Source organism: Lepidothrix coronata, unplaced genomic scaffold, assembly GCF_001604755.1.
Source record: "Lepidothrix coronata isolate B3197 unplaced genomic scaffold, Lepidothrix_coronata-1.0 Scaffold36, whole genome shotgun sequence".
Classification (NCBI taxonomy): Eukaryota; Metazoa; Chordata; class Aves; order Passeriformes; family Pipridae; genus Lepidothrix; species Lepidothrix coronata.
This window is the reverse complement of record NW_016690216.1, coordinates 454,424-474,187: the sequence shown is the minus strand read 5'-3', so window position 1 is coordinate 474,187 and position 19,764 is coordinate 454,424. Positions and strand designations below refer to the sequence as shown.

General features: G+C 36.3%; 1 protein-coding gene across 7 annotated transcripts in view; it reads left to right on the top strand.

The window, feature by feature from the left end:
• PDE7A (phosphodiesterase 7A) overlaps positions 1 to 19,764 on the top strand; it is a 78,585-nt gene that overhangs the window by 42,588 nt on the left and 16,233 nt on the right. For 2 of the 7 annotated variants that reach the window (XM_017812421.1, XM_017812419.1), the window contains exons 2-4: positions 1,341 to 1,401; positions 8,003 to 8,035; positions 8,532 to 8,615. In XM_017812421.1, coding sequence (XP_017667910.1) covers positions 1,341 to 1,401; positions 8,003 to 8,035; positions 8,532 to 8,615 — 178 coding nt within the window. Of the gene's footprint in view, positions 1 to 1,340; positions 1,402 to 1,947; positions 2,006 to 8,002; positions 8,036 to 8,531; positions 8,616 to 19,764 lie in introns of those variants that run through there. The other 5 variants (XM_017812420.1, XM_017812422.1, XM_017812423.1 and 2 more) reach the window with 3 other exon arrangements.

Sequence of the window (19,764 nt, the reverse complement as noted above, 5' to 3'; positions counted from 1 at the left end):
AAGAAATTTTTCTTTATTTCATCTTCTTTCTTTTACAGTTATTTTCAATAACCAATATCTGGTTTTTCCTCTCCTGTTTTGTAACGTGATTTGATTTCTTGTCTTTTGAGCTTGCACATTTTCAGGCCGTTGTGTGTCCCTGGTATAGCATTGCTCCTGCTTGCAGTGACGAAAAAATGGGTGCTTGTGTTCACCGCCAGGCTGGCTTCTATGTGAAGTTCTCAAAGGGTTTTGATGACTCTTCACAGCACTGAGGACTTCACTGTCCTCAGTGTAAGAAAGAAGTGTAGTGGACAGGGGAAGGTCATAGGAGTTTCTGATGTGCACCACTCCCCCTCCTCTCCCCCCAAAATCTTATTTCTTTAAATAACAGCCTGATTGTGAAAGTGATCCTTTAATCCCAGGGTTAAGAAGTAACATTAATGAAGGCCCTAGGAGGTGGCAGAAGATGGTTGAAGCACAGTAAAGGCAGGATTGCTCGGTTAAAATAAAAGCTGGGTGCTAGGTCAAGCCAAGCTTTGAAGACTATGTGGTGCCACTGTTGTGTAGCAATGAGAACGTTCCTCCAGTTTTTAGCTGTTAGAGGACCACTTCACCACCACCTGTGAGACTTCCCATGTTATAACTATCCCATTAGCTGAATAGGTCTGAAACACGTCTTGTGTAGGTAAGAAATACAGATTACGTGGGAGTATCTCGATGTTGTGCATGGATAACTTGATGACTCTTTTAGACTTTTATAATAAAATATGAAATAACACTTGCTTGTTTTCTCTGAAATATCTTCATGTATTCTCGCTTCAGTGGTACCTTGATTTGCCTGCAGAAAGCAGTGTGGCAGCCTAGGACTGCAGTTATGGTGTCATTTGATTTCTTTTACTTCTTTTAAAACTACTTTTATATTCGAAAGATGAAAATAGCCCATAGGCAAAAGTAAATAAATAAACCAGGAGCTGCAAGTATTTTTTTCAAGTATGATGCTCTAGAAGGCTGTGAGAAGCATTTTTTTGTGTCTGTGTAATCTTGTTCTGTGTCTTTTTTTTATTGTGAGGAATGATTGAGGAACATCTGAAAAGAAATTTATGAGGGTATTTTTTTTCTGACACTTTGGTCCTGTTTTTCATAATTTTTTCACTACCAATTCTTGTCCTTCCTTTGTCCCTACTTAAATCAGAATTAGTAGACATATATGTATTTGAAAGATGCATTTTTCATGAAAGATGCTAGATTTCTAAAATTAATTTTGAGAGTTAAATTGGAAATGGTCAACTAATATTTTCACTTCAATTTAAAAATTATTTATTTCTAACTTACATAAAATATGCTTTCTCTTTTTGCAGAGACGTGGAGCAATTTCCTATGACAGCTCGGATCAGACTGCGTTGTACATTCGTATGCTAGGTAAGCATACCAGTTTCTGTATTGCAAAGTTCTAACATTTATGATTGATTTAAATAATAACTTTTTAAATATTTGTGTTGAATTCATAAATATTATCATTCTCTTTCTCCTGGATAACATTTTGGTTAGATTCTTTAGAGGAGTTTGGGTTCTTTTGTGTTGACTTGGGTTTTTTGGTTGTTGGATTTTTTTTTTTCTTTTTTCCTGAGTTAATTATTGTGTTGGATGTCTTACTGCTATACTAAAAAAAAAACACAACCCACAAAACGAACAAAACCAAAGAAAAGTTCTTGTAATTAACCTAAAGTGCTTGGTAGAAGTTAAGTTTTCGAAGTGACTCATGAATGACCTTTATTTCTGTGATGAATTTACCACCTCTGCATGGTATCCTTCTGGTTAAAACTGTAGCTTAGGGAACATTTGTGTGAGAGTTACCACGCACTCTTAAAAACTTCAGTATGGAGGATATGAAATGCTCAAGGTGTTTTTAAAACAATGATATGATTTTAAGCAATATTTTTCTCATTAATCCTAGGAGGTGATCAGAGAAGGAGAGGATGCATGACAGGGCCAGGAGTTCAGTCAACCTATGAATGTTTTCAGAGTAGGAACTAGAGAAAGACTAAAGCTGCATTCAAATGAAAGCACGCTACTGGGAGGGGAAGACAGCCAAGGGGAGACCCTCTGTGATACAGAAGGAGTTGAGGTCACTTGTTGAGAGGAGAAAGATGCAAAGCTCTCGCAGTTCTGGCTGCCAGATTCGGTACTTCCCGCACCTCTTCTGGAGGCTGCTGGTGGTGCAGATGGCGTGGGGACTGTGTATGTGCTCTAAGTCTGTTTCACTGCAAAATGATGCCACTTAATTTAAAGCCATCTTGAGCTATGATTTTGTGTAGAAATGGACTATGAATGTGTTTGCATGATGTCTCTCACAGCTCAATGAACAACAGCTAGTGATTACTAATTCTTAACCATCTCCAACTCAGTCAACCATAACGTGTCTTTTTATGCCCTGACTCTTTTCAGTTTGGTTGTATATTGTATGTGTTAAAGTCCCCAGAAATTCATAACTGCGTTGTCTATGAATTTAGAGTTGTAAGCTATATACATGTGTACACATGTGTGTATATTAATTCATAGTCTTAACTTACGTATGTGGGCATATGCCTGCATATTTACATAAAAATCCAATTTTGACTTAGCATCTTCACATTTTTATTTTTCAATTATTTTGGGTTTTTTATATTTGTGAGGTTGTTAATACTACAGCAGTGACTGTCTACTGAAGGATTTTTGATCAGAGAATTTAATTACTTTGGAGATCTGTTAAGAGGAGGACAGAAGAAGCTGACTTCTGAATGTTTACTGAAAAAGCTGCTGGGGTTTTTTTGTTGTTGTTGTTGTAAGTAGTTTTATTTTGCTTTCAAAACTTAAAATGAAGTAGTTAGGCCCATCATTTCTGCAGAAGGATATGTGATAATGCTCAAGTAATTCTAGAGGAAAGCAAAGCATGACTTCCTGTAGTTCTTGGTATATACTCCTGAACTGAGGGAAAAATCTCATTTGTCTGGAAAATCTTTAACTATTCTCATAGGCAGAACTGGAAAATAATCAGAATATGATGTTAAGTAAATTAAATTTTCACTTGTTCTCTCATTGGAATTAATTATTACACTATGTGATTGGTGCTTGTTATGAATAGCATAAGTCTTGCTCGCTGGCATAACTCATTCGCGCTGTTCTAACTTGGGTGGGGGGAGGAGGGTACCAAAAAGCAAACAAAAAATTGCTCGCTGGATGTTTTAATCAGTATGATAAATTTGTAGTATTTTCTCACTTATTTGGGATCACTTGGTTCTCCCAAATGTTATGTACACTGTACTGTACAAGTTAGCAACTATTTACATATATTGTACTTTTGTAAGTGTAAATGGACTGTAAAAAAGACCAGCCTGAAAGCTGAACAGTTGGATGCATCGGTATGTAGAAACATTCATATCAGAGTAGATTCAAGAGTTAATATATTCCATTAGAATTTTTTGCAAGAAATGTGAAGCATTGCATTTCCTACAGTATTGTGATGAAGTTTTGTTTTTGTTTTATTTATCGTAGTACATTTTAGTGGAGTGAGCTGTAAGGAATCCTCAGCTGTAACTTAGTGGGAAGTTAGGCACAGTCATGAGAGGTTTTGCCTTTTATTTTCTTGGTTTTTATTCCATATAGAGTATACCTACTAGTAAAATGTACCTTGATAAGGTGTTTATTTTAGCAGACCAAAAATATAAAGCCAAGGGTATCTAGGATACCTCTCTCTTCCTCTGTTTAGCTGTGCTGGTTGTAAAGTTTCTTCATTTGATGTTTTTAAGCTGTTCCAATGGGAATCCAATGGAAATTAATTTACATCAAGTAAATTGGAATTCCTGTGGTATAGCAGTGTTGCCAGGTTCCACTTAAAAGATCAAATTTTAGGGCTACACAAAATAAACAACTAACTGTTAACTGTCTTCATCAGTGTGTCAATATAAACAAGCAGGGTTGACTGTAATGACTCATCTGTCATACCCTATTCCCAAAATATACACTAAGCCACTCCCGAGTGGCTTATTTACTATTTTAAGATATAGATACAGATGCAGCATTGTAGAATTTTTCTTTTAAGACCTTGGAAAGGCTAATACATCTGCATCACCTAAGCTACTACACCCCTCAGCTACTTTTCTCAGCAACTGTGAGGAATTCTCAAAATATCTTTTAAGTGCTTCTGTGTAATCTTGATACTTCCTTGATTTTTTTTCTCTTATTTGCTTTTCTGGTTTCTTTTTCTTGCTGTTTTCTATTGCTTGAAAGTTTTGCTGCTGTGCATGGAGTAGAAAGTGTGGGGCACTGACTGCTTGTATTGGTGAGTGTGCACCTCTCAACTAAAACTGGAGCATTTTACGCTCCTTTAGAGAGATTTTACTCTCCTTTAGAGACGTTGGAGGAAAGCTACTGTGTGATGCACGCTCTTCTCCTGTAGCAGTCATGTTGTATTCAGTTTGCTTTAATTCTGGCGTATTCAGCTGACCTATCATCTGTTTCTTCAACAAATTTAATAGGAACTTTACTCTGTGAAGCTAGTAATTCTGTCTGGAAATCCTGCTCTTCAGAACTTCATGGCTTTGACTTGGGTGCTTTACCTTGAGGTGGCTGTCGTAATTTCTGCTCCCAGCTGTCCTCCGTGATCTCTGAGGTTTCTGCCCCTGCTCCAAAGGCCTCAGCTCCCCAAGCAGCTGCTGCATTGTTACTGTGCCACACTGGAGCGTTAGGGTAGCACGAAGTATGTGCTGTGTAACCCTAACGCACAGGGATGTCAGCTGTGGCATTTCAGCTGCCTCGTAAGTATCAGAGCTGTCCTTGCCCTGTAAGCAGGAATCTGAGAGAGGGGCAGGAACTAAGCGATCTCTTTCAAGGTAAGTCTTGTTACAGCCCTGATTCCTTTTCTGTTTTCAGTTGTAGCTGCAAACCTCCCACTTAGATTCATTCTGCCATGATTTAGTCTTCAATTGAGTTTCTGCCTGTATGACCTTTGTCTTAAAAATGCAAGCAATCCTGATCATGTAGAGCTATTCTGGAAAAAAATGTAGCTGAATACTCAGCCATCAGATATTTTGTCATTTTTGTGCACAAAATCAGGTTTTGAAAGGAAGGCTTCACACTTTTAAATCTTCTTGATTCTTTGGAATCACAGAAACTCTCAAAGAGGGAAAAAAATTGTTCCTGGAAGTCCACTGTCATTAAGATGCTGGACTTGAATGTGTTCCCTTAAGGTAACAGAGGAGTCTTTTCAGAGTGGCTAAAAGTGGCCAAAGAAGGGACACTTAAGATAAAAGCTGTCAGTCAGGTTGCTATCACTTCTGTGCTCCCCCCAAGGAAATACACCTGTGAGCAGACTGTGTGATCTCGTTGTTTAAAAAGATTTTGTAACCGTTTTGATACACTTGTAAAGGTCTAAATAAATGAAAATTATTCAAAAGTTCTTTTGGTTTAGGTGTTGAATTTAAACTGTCTTTCAACTACCGTAATAATGATTGACTCTGAGGCTGGACATCTGTTGCTGTTTGTAGGAATTATGTAACAGTGTCCTTTTGTCTGATAAATTCGAGATGTCTTGTGCCTTTTCTTAAAGTTACCTATGAAGATAAACATGTCTCTTCCTTAAAATTAAATTCTGCATAATTTGAATGACAGGGTTACAAAACACTTGCACGGGATTTCCCAAGCAAATCGATGCAAATACATTATGTTGTGTGAAAGCACAAGGATTTGGGGTCTGTTAATCTTTGCAGTTTACAGTAACTGAACAGTGAATGCATAATGACGTCCAGTATTCCTGGATGTTTTGGGACTAACTATACCTATGCAGTAGAGATCAGTTTCACTGTGCTAGTGGCACATAATTTCATGACATGGAGCCAGTTAGATGCTATTCTTTTTTCTGCTTCCATATACTTAGAAACTTCAGATGGAAAAATGCTATCATCAAAATCCGCTTGTACCAGTATTTTTCAAGCACATTTGTTGTCTGAAATCTTCAAAAATGCAGCAGTCCTGCACAATGGTAATGGAGACTGCTTTTCTGCCTTTGTTTTGGCGCAATAGAATTTTCTACTTTGCTTGCTGTAATACATTCCAGTCCTGTAGAAGTGATATATTTTTCCAGAATAAATACAATTGTATTCTAAATAACTAATCCATTGTTGAAATCTTTATTTTTTAAAAAATATCCTCTTCTATCATGATTAAGGAGAGAGAATTTATTTAATAACTATTTAATGAAAATATTTTGCTTTCCTTGCTGGAATTTCTCATTCCTTATGTAGGCAACTAAATACACTCATTTTAGCTGTATCTTATTACGGTTGCCTTTTTGTTACTTCGTGATGTGCATTTATAATATATAATTTCTTCTTTTGGCTAAATATTCCTGTAAATAGATGTTCTAGTAATTCCTGTTAAAAGCAATGTAGTTAGTTGCACTTCTGCATTTCACTTGTAGACAGTTTTTCATGTTTTCCTACTCAAAATCCTCAACACTGCAGGCATTTCAAGGGTAACAGGGATACTTATTCTGTCCATACTGTTAGGCAAGGTACTAGTAAATAAAAAAGAACAAAGCACAGAGAAATTTTCTGGACATCATTTATCAGGTGAATCTGCTTGGTTTTTTTGTTTGCAGAATTCCGTGTTGGTCTTCAGGTATTTTTCTGTGAACTTTTCCTATTCTTGATACTTAAAACAAGTAAATTGTTTGCCAAAACCTAGTTGTACATTGACTGAAACTATTTGTTGATTTATGTTGTGGTTTGTAAATTTTGAAAGTAAAGAACTGCCTTGAAAACTAAATATAATTCACAAAATCTATATCACATTTTCTGTAAAAAATTAGCTCAACTAAAAAAGTCTTTTTTCTTTTAATTCAGCTGGTGAGCTCATTCACGCAGCTGTAGCTATGCCTGATTACCCAGATAAATATGAGTGAAAGGTAATGGAAGTTGAATTTGCCTCCGTGTAAACTATGTTCATACGCAGCTACTAATGCATTCGCTTCCTCTCTTCCAAAGTTTCCTCTCTTTTTCCTTTTCATTAATTTATTTTGTAAATAAAATTCACCAGTTGCTTTTGCCTAACAGAAGACTTCTACAATCTGCTGCCTCTGTATTGCCGGGAAGGAGACAAGTCTCTTGCACTCTGTTCAAATGAATGCTTGAAGCATTTTTAAGTAATATATTGTCAGGTTACTTTCCCTTGCAGCTCATTTAAGGTTTTCAGTTTCAAAAAATAAAAGGGCTAATTACTGAAAGGCACATGTATTTAGTATGTTTTTACTGTTATATAAATTTTACACCCAGTATTTGGGGAGCCCTGGACCTACTTACCTTTTTGTAGTCCTTCCAGCCTGGTTCACAAGATAACATTCATGTCAAGTGTATCACTATAGGTATGTCAGTGTTTATAGATATGTATCTCTACAAAGATGCCTGTTGAGCATTAAAAGCTTAAGTCAGTATCTTCAGCTATTTTCTGACAAGTTGCTTGCTTCAGCATTACAGATTAGCCGGTTGGAAAAGAAAAGAAGGGAAAAATACTTTCAAGGTGTCTATTACTTGCTGGAAATTAAATAGCTAGATTTTTATTTTGTTTTTATAAACTCAGTCATAGTTGCTTTTGTTAATTACTTATTTTGGATTCATATAAAAAGCGCTGTGTTTGAAGTGAGGAGAATACTACACTTGAAGGATTTTCATAATTAGAAACCAGAACATTTGCACATCTTCAATTTAACTTTTTGTTAGGATTTGAGGAGGGAAACACTATTGCATTTGATCCTCAAAGATTTGTCCAAATTTGTAATTGCAAAAGGATTTTAAGTGAAAGCTTTTAATCGAAGTGAACTACTTATATTAATGCATACAAGTACCTAATGAAAGAATACTGATCAGCTTTCAGTTGGTAAAATGGATAAGTAGAAATCAACTAGCATGCTAAAAGATTCAGGTTGAAGCTAATTACAGTGCAAAATAGTTTGATAAAATTTTAATACTGAGTTTTGGTATTTTAATAGGCTCTTGTGTAATATTCAAACAGCTGAGCACAAGTAAGTAAATGCTAGTGGGAAAATATTCTATTATGTAAAATAAAACCATATTTTAACTAGCTTATTTGCTAAAAGCTACCATTTCTAGAAGTTGAATCTTTTTTGTATTTTATAAAATGTTATCGTTTTATGTGTGTTACTGAGGAACAAATCAACTTTTAAATGTTTGTGTTTTCTGTCATATTAAGGTGCATTTTTACCATACTGGTGTAGCAAGCTCTTCCTAATTTCATCTGAATGCTTATCACATGCTTCTGGCAACGTATGCTTAGGCAGGAGAGATTTTGACAAGAAAGCATGTGATTGCATGTTTAACAAGTCTTCAAACTTTGTTTTGAATTCCACCTTTAAAACAAAAAGCATTGAAGTAGGCCTATTGTTTGAATTACTCTCCTCCATTAAGTACATGAATCTTTACCCCTCCAGGCTATGTTCATTTGCATTTTATCTCTGCCACTCTTCCACACTTTTATTTCACTCTTGACCCTGTTTCTAGGAGATGTGCGAGTAAGAAGTCGGGCAGGATTTGAAACAGAGAGAAGAGGTTCTCATCCATACATTGATTTCCGTATTTTTCACTGTAAGTATTTAAAAGCAGATAAATGACAAATACACAAAGGCTTCCATCAATTTTAACTACTGAGCCTCTAAAAGATAGCAGCTTTTATAGCAAGACCATTTTTTATACTTAGGAAAATCCTTCATGCCAGCTCATTACCAAAAATAGAAGAGGACAATCCTCACTGCTAAATTTTTGTTTCTAAAAATTTAGTTTAAACTCATTGAATTTAAACCTGAATCCCTGTGGAAATGAAGACTGTCTTATATCCAGCTACTGGTGTGTGTGCTCACTTGACAGACACAATCAGTTGAGGGGAATAATTTCCTGCTTTTATGCAGCAGCAGAAAGGCCCTGTCTAGGATGGTGCTTGAATAGACTTACAGTAGATATCAATGTGCTTTGACCTCATCATAATCAATTAACATTACGTCTACTCAAACATGTAGCTAGGGCTTAAATTTTTGGACAAATATAAATCTTAAAGTGTTACAGGAAAACAGCAGACTAAATTTTTTTGATTATGTGTTTTAGGAATCATTTTTTCTCAGAAGTGTTGCAAGAATAATATTTTTGTAGAGGAAAAAGTTAAATTATCTATCTGTGTTGTTATAACTAAATTTGTCAGTAGTTGTTGTAACATGAAGTTTCAATAACCACCAAACCAATATGCAGGGAAAGTGCAGAGGATTTAAGCCTTAATTAAATTATGTCAATATTGAATGTATTAAGTGTCATAAAGTATCTATACCAACACTGAATCAGCACAGTTCCAGGTATTCTGAATACAATGGAGAGATTTAGAAAAGCTGATTTCATGATAACAAGTGTGGTTGTTGTAATTACCTTGTTAATAAAACTGAGTGGCAGAAACCGGTCTTATGCTCTGATTGTAACTGAAGTTACTCTTTTAAAAAAGTAGATCACATTTAAAACTCTTAAACTCTTAGTTTCATTCAAAAGTTTCATAACAATAGGTGAGAAAACAAAGTTTGAAGAGTGTGCTATATTGATTTTTCCAACAAAGAGGATAAGAATTTCATCTGAAGTCCTGATTGAGTATAATAAATTCTCTAGAAATAGCATGCAATTTATGAAGTTCATAACTATGTCTTTTTGTGTATGTATATATATGTGGCATTTCATGCTGATAGGGGAAAATACTAACAGAGTAGTAAAAGAACTACCAGTTAAAAGGCAGTCAATGTATGATATTATTGCTGTTGTCAAATTAACTATTTTCTGTGGTCCTCATCACACTTTTCTTTCCATCCTGATGACTGTGCATCAGGCAGATCATGACTAATCAGGAAGAGGATTTTCACACCCTTTCTTCTTGCCCCTACTTGTTCAGGCATAGGCACCAGCTTTTAGCAACATCACCTGTGGTGTCTGATGACAGCAAAGAATGTTGCTAGGAGGCCCAAAAAATTCTTTGGCTATAGCTTCCCTCTCAAGTCAACTGCTGTGGCAGTTTTCAGAGTTGCCATATTATAGTCATATTTTTTGCACTTCAGGACTGTAGCCTGTTGCAGGGTTGCTCTTCGACTTCAGGCTCCTGCTGTATTGTGGAGTTTCTTTCAAAGTCAGTAAGGAATTCAGAGCCATCTCTCACCATATCACTAGATTATCTATTAATTAATGTAATTGTGGGATTTTATTAATCAGTAAAATATTTTCTTTTTCTCTGCAATGCTAATTGAGTCCTGATCAATGTTTCCTTAATTGTTTTAAGCAGAAGAGATTTAGTATGATACTATGAGACTGCAAGTAGAGAGAAGTTCTGGAATCAGACTTGACCTGATTTTTAGGGTATTGTCCCTGCCCTCTCCTGGTAACTCCAGAAGGATTTGATTTTGCCACATTGAGCTGCATGACCGAAAAATGTTCACCCTTACAAGCAATAGCATGTGAGAGGAGCCAGCCAGCTCTTCTTTCCTTGAGGCAAAGACTGAACTGAAAAGGGTCTCTTCTGGAGCCAAAGCAAACTAAACCATCTGAATGCTCGCTTTTTTTTTTCCCCTCCCCACCACAGCTGTATCCTGAACATCAGTAATGCATGGATATGCTTCCTTCATCATGTTTGTATAGTTTCAGTGTAACTTTCTTCTACCATCCAGTAACTTTATTGTGTGGTACTAAATATTTTGCAAAGATCATGGCTTACCTGTTTTGCAGATGTTGTATATATACTGGCTGTCAGTCACAGTGTGGAAGCATTATTGCTGTTTTGTATTTTTCTTAGCTAATTTGTGTTGTTCGGCATTTTCTTTTTGTGTCTATGATATTTTTAGAAGAAGTTGAACATCTTTCAGGAGGTCCAGCTAATAATCTGCTGACCAGTTCTCTTTTCCTATATTTTATTGGTAGGCTCTTAACCCCGTATTTTATTAGTAGGTTTGAAGAGTACTGAATTTTAAATGCTTTATTCTGTTTTCAGGAAGATACTGTTGCGTGCATTTGTTTTAAATAGTCAATTCTGTTTCATTACACTATTTTAACTTGCAACTTCATCTAGTGTTGCTGAAGAAAATTTTTAGCACTTACTTATTAAGACTACTTCTGTATCTTCCTAAGCATTATAAGCTCAGCCTCTGTATCCTCATCCCATAGTTCTGTAATTGACACATGAATATGCAAGTTTTTAACTTGACTAGAAGTATTCTCAATGGTAACCCTTTTCTAGGAAATTCAATTTGAGGAAAGATTGTTGAAAAAATATCTTTATTGTTATTGTTAGAGATGGTGGTATGGGAGTCATCTGAGAATTCTTTAATTCAGGATTTGACTGGTGAGCAACCTAAGTTTGTTGGGTGGTAATTTTCCTTCTATGTTATGTGTTGTTCGAGAAGTCACCTTTTTATAGGTAATTGCAGGAACTAGCCAGGAGGAGTAGCTTAATTAACAAATTTTTGTTTGAATAAGACTGCTTCCTGATGAGTGGGGAAAGATAGGACTGTATTCCTCGGTTGGTTTGCAGTTGGTTAATGTTGAATCATCAATTAGTAGCTTTTCCGTTACTGTGGTCTGTTGATTATGCCTGTGTAGGACCATAGGCATAAACTCAGAAAGCAGCTCAAAGCCACTGTTTCTGGAAAGGAGAGAGCAGGCACACAACTTTCTTCCTCTGAAGTAGATTTTGGCCTTAAATATAATGGTTGTTCAGTGGATGTATGTAAATCACACTTGCACATTAAAATGCCTGCACTGTAACGTTTGATTGACTTGACTGTGGAACTTTTAACTCCATGTGTAACAAGGAGGAAGTTTTGCAATTCACTGTGACAATGCAGCATGTACTGTTTGGTTTTCAGGGAAGTTATTGAAAAAGTGATTTCAGCGGTGTTAACCACTCTTCCTGTCTGCTGGTTTACAGATAGGCTACAGTTAACATGATTACTTAAAATTTTTTTTTCACATTACTTGAGACATCACAGACAATAATTCAATCTGCAACGTTGGCAGAATATGTTGATAAAAGCTAATGCAAAACAGAATCTTTGGTAGAAGAATTGGTAAGTGACAGTATAAAAATATTCCCTTTTTCAAAAATAGTAAACCAGCAATAAATTTTTAGGTTTTGTTTTCTTGCTATTAAGAGGTTGTCAGTAATGTCTATTTTTTTTATATACATGTGTCTGTGTATATATATACACACACTTACAAATACACTTAAGTAACTTTGAATATGTTTGTGAGGAGTTTCTAGCATGCACAAACAGGAGTATATAATGTGCCCCAATCACTCCCTATTTCACCTGAAAAAAAAATGTCAAGCAGTGCTCCTTTGTGTATACAGTATGTTATACTGAGGAAGTGAAACCAAAAGGAATAAAGCTCAAGTGAATAATTAAGATAACAGAAAAAAATATTGGGAAGTGCCTTATGCAGATACAACCTAAATTAATGCTTTTAAGCTTCCTTTTTTAGGAAAGGATTGTTGGATATAGTCAGAAGAAATACATAAAAACCCTAATATTTCTGGGTTTGTGGAAAGGAAACATTTTTTTCTTTGTGCTTTTCCTGTTTTGCCTGACCCTAAATAAGTAAGACCTTGTCAAAAGGTTTTTAGAATTCTCTTGGGCCACTCTCTTCTGAGCATACTTCTGTGGGGAGATAGTGATGTTGCCAACACATGGGGCTCTATTTTGTGTTTTCTAGATAAGGGAATATGACACATATGTGAGTTAAAATATCTTGGAAAGAAGAAAGGGGTTTTTGAGTTATTCAGTAGGTGTCTGTATGCCTCAGTTTTGAAGCAGATAGATGTTAGCATATGGTATAGTGCTTCACAAAGGAGAGAAAATAACGTGATTTGAGCTTAAGACTTCATTGAGACTTAGACAGTTCTTCTCTTCAGTTGTATATGAAGCCTTTTTAATGGGAAAAGAAAGGGAGACTATTATAGGTAATGGATAAATCTAGTTCTCTTTCTTGAGAAGGCAAACACTGGAAGAAATTCATGAGTTTATTATACAACCTTCAGACAGTTTACTTGTAAATCATAGTTCATGTAACATATTATATGCTACTCTGAGATCTGACAAAGATGTCAGCATCTACTGTTTGCCATGGTGTTTTTAACTTTTCAGTTTTTTGCTCACAAACTGTTGGAAAAGGTTTATCTTACACAGTGAATTTAGATTCCCCTTGGTTGAGAGGCCAGAAGTCAAAGAAGAGAGAGGAGTGCAAATCCAAATTGATTGCTTTAAACAATTTGTAAAATCCTTGTGTAACAGCAGCCAGTCCTGCTTTTGATATCATCTAGAGATTGAGATAAAATGAGCCTGGTCCAGGTGAATTTGAATGCCCTTTTTAGTTTTAAGAAAACAGAGGAATTACCAAGCTGAATATGGTTAAAAGTAATTGTCTTGTTCAACAGTCTGCTGTGAAGGGTGAGTTTCACAATGAGTAAAGTCATGCGAGAAGATTTCCGTGTGGACATAGGTTGAATGAATTTGTTTCCCTATGAAGAAACCAGCACTGAGAAGTAAAAAGCTTGTACTCAAGAGACTTCTCCAACAGCTGCCTTTCTGTGAAGCATGGGATTCTGAAATGGTCTTCTAATTATTCACAATCCAGATTATTCAAATCTATTGTTTTCCTCAATATGAGCAAAATTCTGACTTCGGTTTAGTGTGGAGAATGCAGTCCCACAAGGGGAAGTCACAGACAATGCTCTAAATACAACCTTAGCCAAACGAAAACAGTGAAGATAAACATGAAGTGAAAAGTGAGCTTGAAGTGAGCTTGGTTAAGGAAGATTTTGGGATAAAAGCTGCCAACTGAGAATACAGGACAGGTTTATTTTTTTTCTTTGCTGTTCTAGATTGTTGTTTTACCTACAGTTTCTTCTTTACGAGTTTCTGTAAAACATTGTGTGTGCCCTGGAGTCTTACACCGATACAGACCACTCTGTTTTATTGCTGAAGTAAGTTTGACCTTAGAAGAAGACAGAGACACATTCTGGTTTCTTTTTCCCTTTTCTTTTGAACCCCTCCATTGCGATTCTTCTCCAAGTAGCTTATTTTGAAAGCTTTTTTTTTTTTTTTAATGCTGGATAATTTGATGGGAAGTATGTGAGAATTCTTTTGTTTTCATGTCTGCTCCTAATTTGACTTTTGTATTCGCAGTCATACAGACTGGTAAAGGAAATTCTTTTTCTGTTAACCATAATGTGTTACTTTTGAATTATTCTTTCATTTCTGGTGGTGGAAAATAGCTAAAAAGTATTACTTGAGGATTCTGACTGTCCATTATTGTAGAACCGAAGATTTCTAGGACACTGAAGAAAGGTGGGTTTTTTATAAGATATCAAGAAAATTATTTGGTGATGGTTTGGAATATATTATCCTTTTGGGAAAATAGTGGAACCATTATTGTGTCATGTACTTGTCCTTCAGGAGCATCAGTATCTCGATTAACACAGCATAACCCATTTTGTAAGGGCTGTATTTGTGTTCTGATGACATTCCTCTAAATGTTTCGCTTCAATGAAGTTCATTGGTTCACACTGTGCTGTTGTGAGCTGCAGATTTGCCTTGCCCAGTGGGTGGGTTCAGGTTTAAAAAAAAGTACACAATTGCAGGATTGCTGGGGTTATGATTCAGTAGATTGGTATGGAAAGATTATGCCTTGTATATAGTTTCCTAGTCCTGAGATTATTGCATAATATTACTCATTCAGCAGAGGAATGGCATTGTATAATTTACTTAATTTTGTATCTTTCCTGAGGTGTTTACAGAAATATTAAGATTAGCCAAAATTCAAGAGAGATAAATTAGTAAAATCCTGTAGATATCTTTTCACAGTGTTTTCTTTACACTTTTTCTGCTGTGCATTGGCTTACAGTGCCATTGGAGAAGTGGCACTTATTTCATACTGAAGTAGTCTAATCTCTGCACTCTGAATAATTTCTCTCAAATTAGCTCTGCTTTGAGCAGAGAACTGGACTAAGGGACTTTGGGAAGTCTCTTCTGGCCCTTCCCACCTAAATTATTCTACGGTTCTGTGGCTCTATATTTTGCTAAAGCAAAAAGTATTTCATTCTGTAAGGTCCTTCAGGAAAGACGTTATCTTTGGTAGTGGTGATATTTAGCAGTTCTTTCTGCCTCCATCGGGGAAGATTTGTTGAAAACCACTGTAGTTTTTAATATAATTTTGGTATTACCAGAGTTTCTTGAGACTTAACAATTTTTTTCTGAATCCACTCAGTCAGAAGACACTTGCAAAGCCATGTTTGTTTCATTGATCCTTAACCTGCATAAGGATTTAGCATATTTTCCATTGATCATTACTATTTGGAAAAGAAATTTATGAATGTTTGTATAAGTAGATATATACTAAAACCCAGTCTGGCTTAATTTTTTTCATTTAAGCAGGAGAGGGGATGTAGTGCCTTACAGTGATGCTGAGCAGGGGTTCAAAGTGCTTATAAGGAAAACAAGAAGTATAATAAGGTAATTTAGACCCCAATAGTCTTTCTATGTAACTTCAAAATCCTTGCTGAAATTATATCTTCCAAATGAAATCATAGTTTTATATAATGCTTTAGTACTGAATATCTTAAAAACTACTTGAAACTGCAAATCATGAGTGGGAAACTTAAAGAAGAGTTAAATAACAGGACTTAATTTTTTAGAAAATGTTCATGGATCTAAAATAATATATTTCTCAATGGTTTGAGGAGGATAGATGGGAAATTAGAATGCTTATGGGTCCCTCTAGTGGTGTGAAATACTAGATAAGACTTTCAAATTATTCATAAATAGAAATTATTTGTATCCTCTAAGACCTTAGAAAGATGGTTATAAGTGACAAATCGAATATTGCTTTCAAGTGTATATATTTACAGGTGGTAGAAACTTTCAGATATCATGTCATGTTTAGTGACATTATCTGATGTGTAAAAACGATAAATGCATAGTTGGGCTTAATATGGAAAAATCGTGAGAGATTACTTCTGCTAAAAGAAGATATTTCTGTGATACTTCTTAGGAAGAAATCTCCTAGTGGGCCTGTGCACCTCAAACTTCAGGTTTTACATTAAACATAAGATCCATCCTCTCAAATATTGTTTTTAAATCTCTTTTTTCTGTTAGTGGCAGTGACACCTGAGATCCTCAGTTATGCTCTCTCTATTTATTATAGCAAAAACCAGTGATTTTTATTGTGGGTAATTTCCTATTTGCCTTTTGTGCTGTAGCAGGGAAGAAATGGAGGTAGAGTTCTTAGACTGGATAGCCTTGTTTCAGCCAGGATCCCATCAGAGGGTGTGAGTCTTTAACTTTGCATTAAAATAAAGTTGAAGCATATTGTTAGGATTTAGGTTTTCCATTAATAAAAAATTAAACCAAATCCTGATTAAGCTGTCATTCTGCCTTTTGTTGACTGTCCTTACTATATGCAAGATGCAAAAATTCAGAGAGCAAATCTATCAGTATATGATTTAGTGATATGATTATGATTCTGTGATTATCACTTGTTTTCACTTTGTATTTTTGTATCAGCATGAGAAAAATAAATATTTAATATCCCTGTCAAATGTGATAAAACTTTTTTTTAGATTTTCGTGAAGAGTGACATGCTTGAAAGATTGGGAGTGGGAAGAGAGATTAAAATTAGTGTCTTGAAATACAGATGAAATCTGTTGCATGAAGGCAACATGCACTATTTTATTGCTGTATATGCATAACATTAGCAAAATAATTGATATTAGTAAACAGAATTACTTTTTTTTTTCAGAGAAAGGAATATTTTATTTTACCAGCATCTCACTTAAGATGCTTAGAAACAAGAATATAACAATTTTGATCAAACAAACAAAAAGAAAACCCCCAAAAAATTGGAAAATATTTTGGATAATATCTCTAACTTAGAAAGGAACGAGAAGAAGAATGTCATAGGATGGCTGTTGTCGACTAGGCACAAAGGCCTTACAGGTTGTGTTCTGATTCCTTGCATCAAAAGCACTTCCAAATGCTGCAGCATCCTTCTTAACAAGCCTGCCATCCCAACTTTGCTTTCATTCTCTTTCAGTTCTCAGGGCAGTAAATGGCATACTTGTTTTCTCATTCTAATTTGTCTCTAAGATGTCCTTAAGAGCAAATGGTCAGTATTGGATATTAGAAAGGCATTTAGCACACTGAAGGCTCCAAATGAAAGACGTTTGGGCTGGGAGGAGGGACGTCTTTGCAGCATGCTTATTCATGAACACTCTTCATTCTTCACCACCTTCTTTCCGTAATAAATACATTATTGAACCGTGATTTGGTTGGGTCTTCGAAATTAGCATCTCATTTCATGACTCATGATAGAAGAAGGTAGGCTGACATTTTCATATTAATCATGCATATAAAGAGAACTAATGTGCCAGGAGGGAAATACCAAGTTTCCATTGCACAACTGTATTTTACCAGTCCTTCCCATGAACTGGTCTTAGCTGGTCTGCTGGAACCACAAAGCAGTTGGTTTGTGTATCCTTAATAATAATTTTTCTGTGAAGAAAAGGAAACAGCAGGCACGGTTGCTATCAGTGTTCCTGCAGCTGAAGAACCTGTCTTCCTCCCACCCCATTCCTTGAAAGCCAGCTATTTTCTGTTTCAGCCTCCCTTTCAAATTAATAACCTGTCAAACCTCCACAACTGACTCGCCTGTTCTGAATTGTCTTGTGGAAAATGTTAAGCTGTTAAAGGGAGAGAAATTTACTTTTGGGGTTGGTGTTGTCCCCCCGCATGAGGTGTTCTGGAACTGCAGGGGGATGGCAAGGCTCAAGATCTCTTTTCTCAATTGGAAGTTATTCTAATCATTGCAGATCTAAATCATAAAGCCTTTTAGTCGAGGTTTGTTTAACTTGGGCTATACGTGTCCAATAACTAGTAGTTCAAAGGGAAGTGCAAAGCCCGGCCTCTGGGGAGGAACAGCCCTAGCTTGGCTGAAAAGCACCTTAGGCTTCTGGTGGGCACCAAATTGAACATGAACCAGCCATGTGGCCTTGTTGGAAAGAAAGCAAATGGTATCCTGGGCTACATTAGGAGGAATGGTGCCAGCAGATAGAGGGAAGTGATCCTGCTCCTTTATTCAGCGCTGGCGAGGCCTCACCTGGAGTCCTGTGTCCAGGTCTGGTCTCCCCCATAAAAGAAAGACATGGACATACCAGAGTCCCATAAAGAGTCAGGAAGATTAAGGGGCTGATGAGAAAAGGCTGAGCTTGGACTGTTCAGGCTAGAGAAGGCTCAGTGGGGGAACTCACCCGTGTATACAAATACCTGAAGGGAGGGTGCAAAGATGAGGGAGCCAGGCTCTTTTCAGTGGTGCCCAGTGCCAGGACCAGAGGCAATGGCACAAACTGAAGCCCAGGAGGTTCCCTCTGAACATCAGGAGACACTTCTCCACTGTGAGGGGTACCAAGTGCTGGCACAGATTGCCCAAGGAAACTGTGGAGTCTCCATCCTGGGAGATACTCAGAAGCCTCTGGGACACTGTCCTGGACAATGTGGTCTGAGTGATCCTGCTTGAGAAGAGCAGTTTGACCAGATGAACCCCAGAAGTTTTGTAATAATCAGCATTGCTGCTGGGGAAGCTGGAATGATGTAGGCTTTGCTGTTTGTTTGAATTGCATCAGCTGAAGCAGTGCTCTTTTTTTTTCTTCCTTTTTCTTAACAAGGGGTAGAAAAAGTAGGATTAATGCGTAAAAGTAGTTTATGAGCTATACAAATAGGTGATAATTTAGAGAGTTTAAACATGCTGTATGTCTCAATAGCATATTGTGAAGTAAAGAGTAATAATGGTTTACAGAATAATGAAGCTTCACAGAAAACCAAGCAATTCATTTGCCTCTGTACCCACATCATCCTCAGAAAAAATACTGAAGCAAGACCATGTGCAACCCCCCACAATGGCTTACAAATACAAGTGGAATGTCTATACTGCCAGATTATTGCATTTGTGTGTTCTATTTTGTTCTTTGCTGCCAGAAGCTGCTGTTTTACTTGTATTACCTACAGCATACTGTTCTGTCAAAGATTAACATGTGGCATCTGTGACAGTGAAACTTAGTTTGTAGTATGACAACAATAATAGGTTTTTGTTAACTCTAGATCTGTGGAAGAGTACTTGGGATCAAGAAAAGTATCTACATTATTTCTCCTACTTTAAATATTTTGTTTTTTTGACATTTAGTCAAGTTCCTGATTTTGTATGTGACTTTGTGGATATTTTAGATCATTTTATGACCCAAGTTACAACAGTTTTATATTGTTTTATTTTTCAACCTAGCAGCTTCTGTTTTCAAATTTGGATTTTAAGGGATTGGATCAAGGTTGAGGGGGAAGAACTATGCCCCTTTAACAGCAGCAGTTGTATTGCTCCCTGATTCTCTGTTCTGCAGCCTGGCAATGCTCAGATTGTAACCTCATGTTAACAAATGTGCTTAGAAATATTGGTAGAGTAATGCAGCCTGACAGAGTCTATTTATTTGCCTGCTGTACATGTGAACGTTGCTTTATAAGCTACCTTTATCATATGTAGTACATATAGGTATGTATATACATATATATATGTATCAGTGTCTTCAGAGGAAGTGCCCTTGTCCTTGAGTATGATAACTTGAAGAAGGATATTTCACGTGAAGTTGTCTGAGTTAGCCCTGAATTTCAGTGTCTTGATAAAG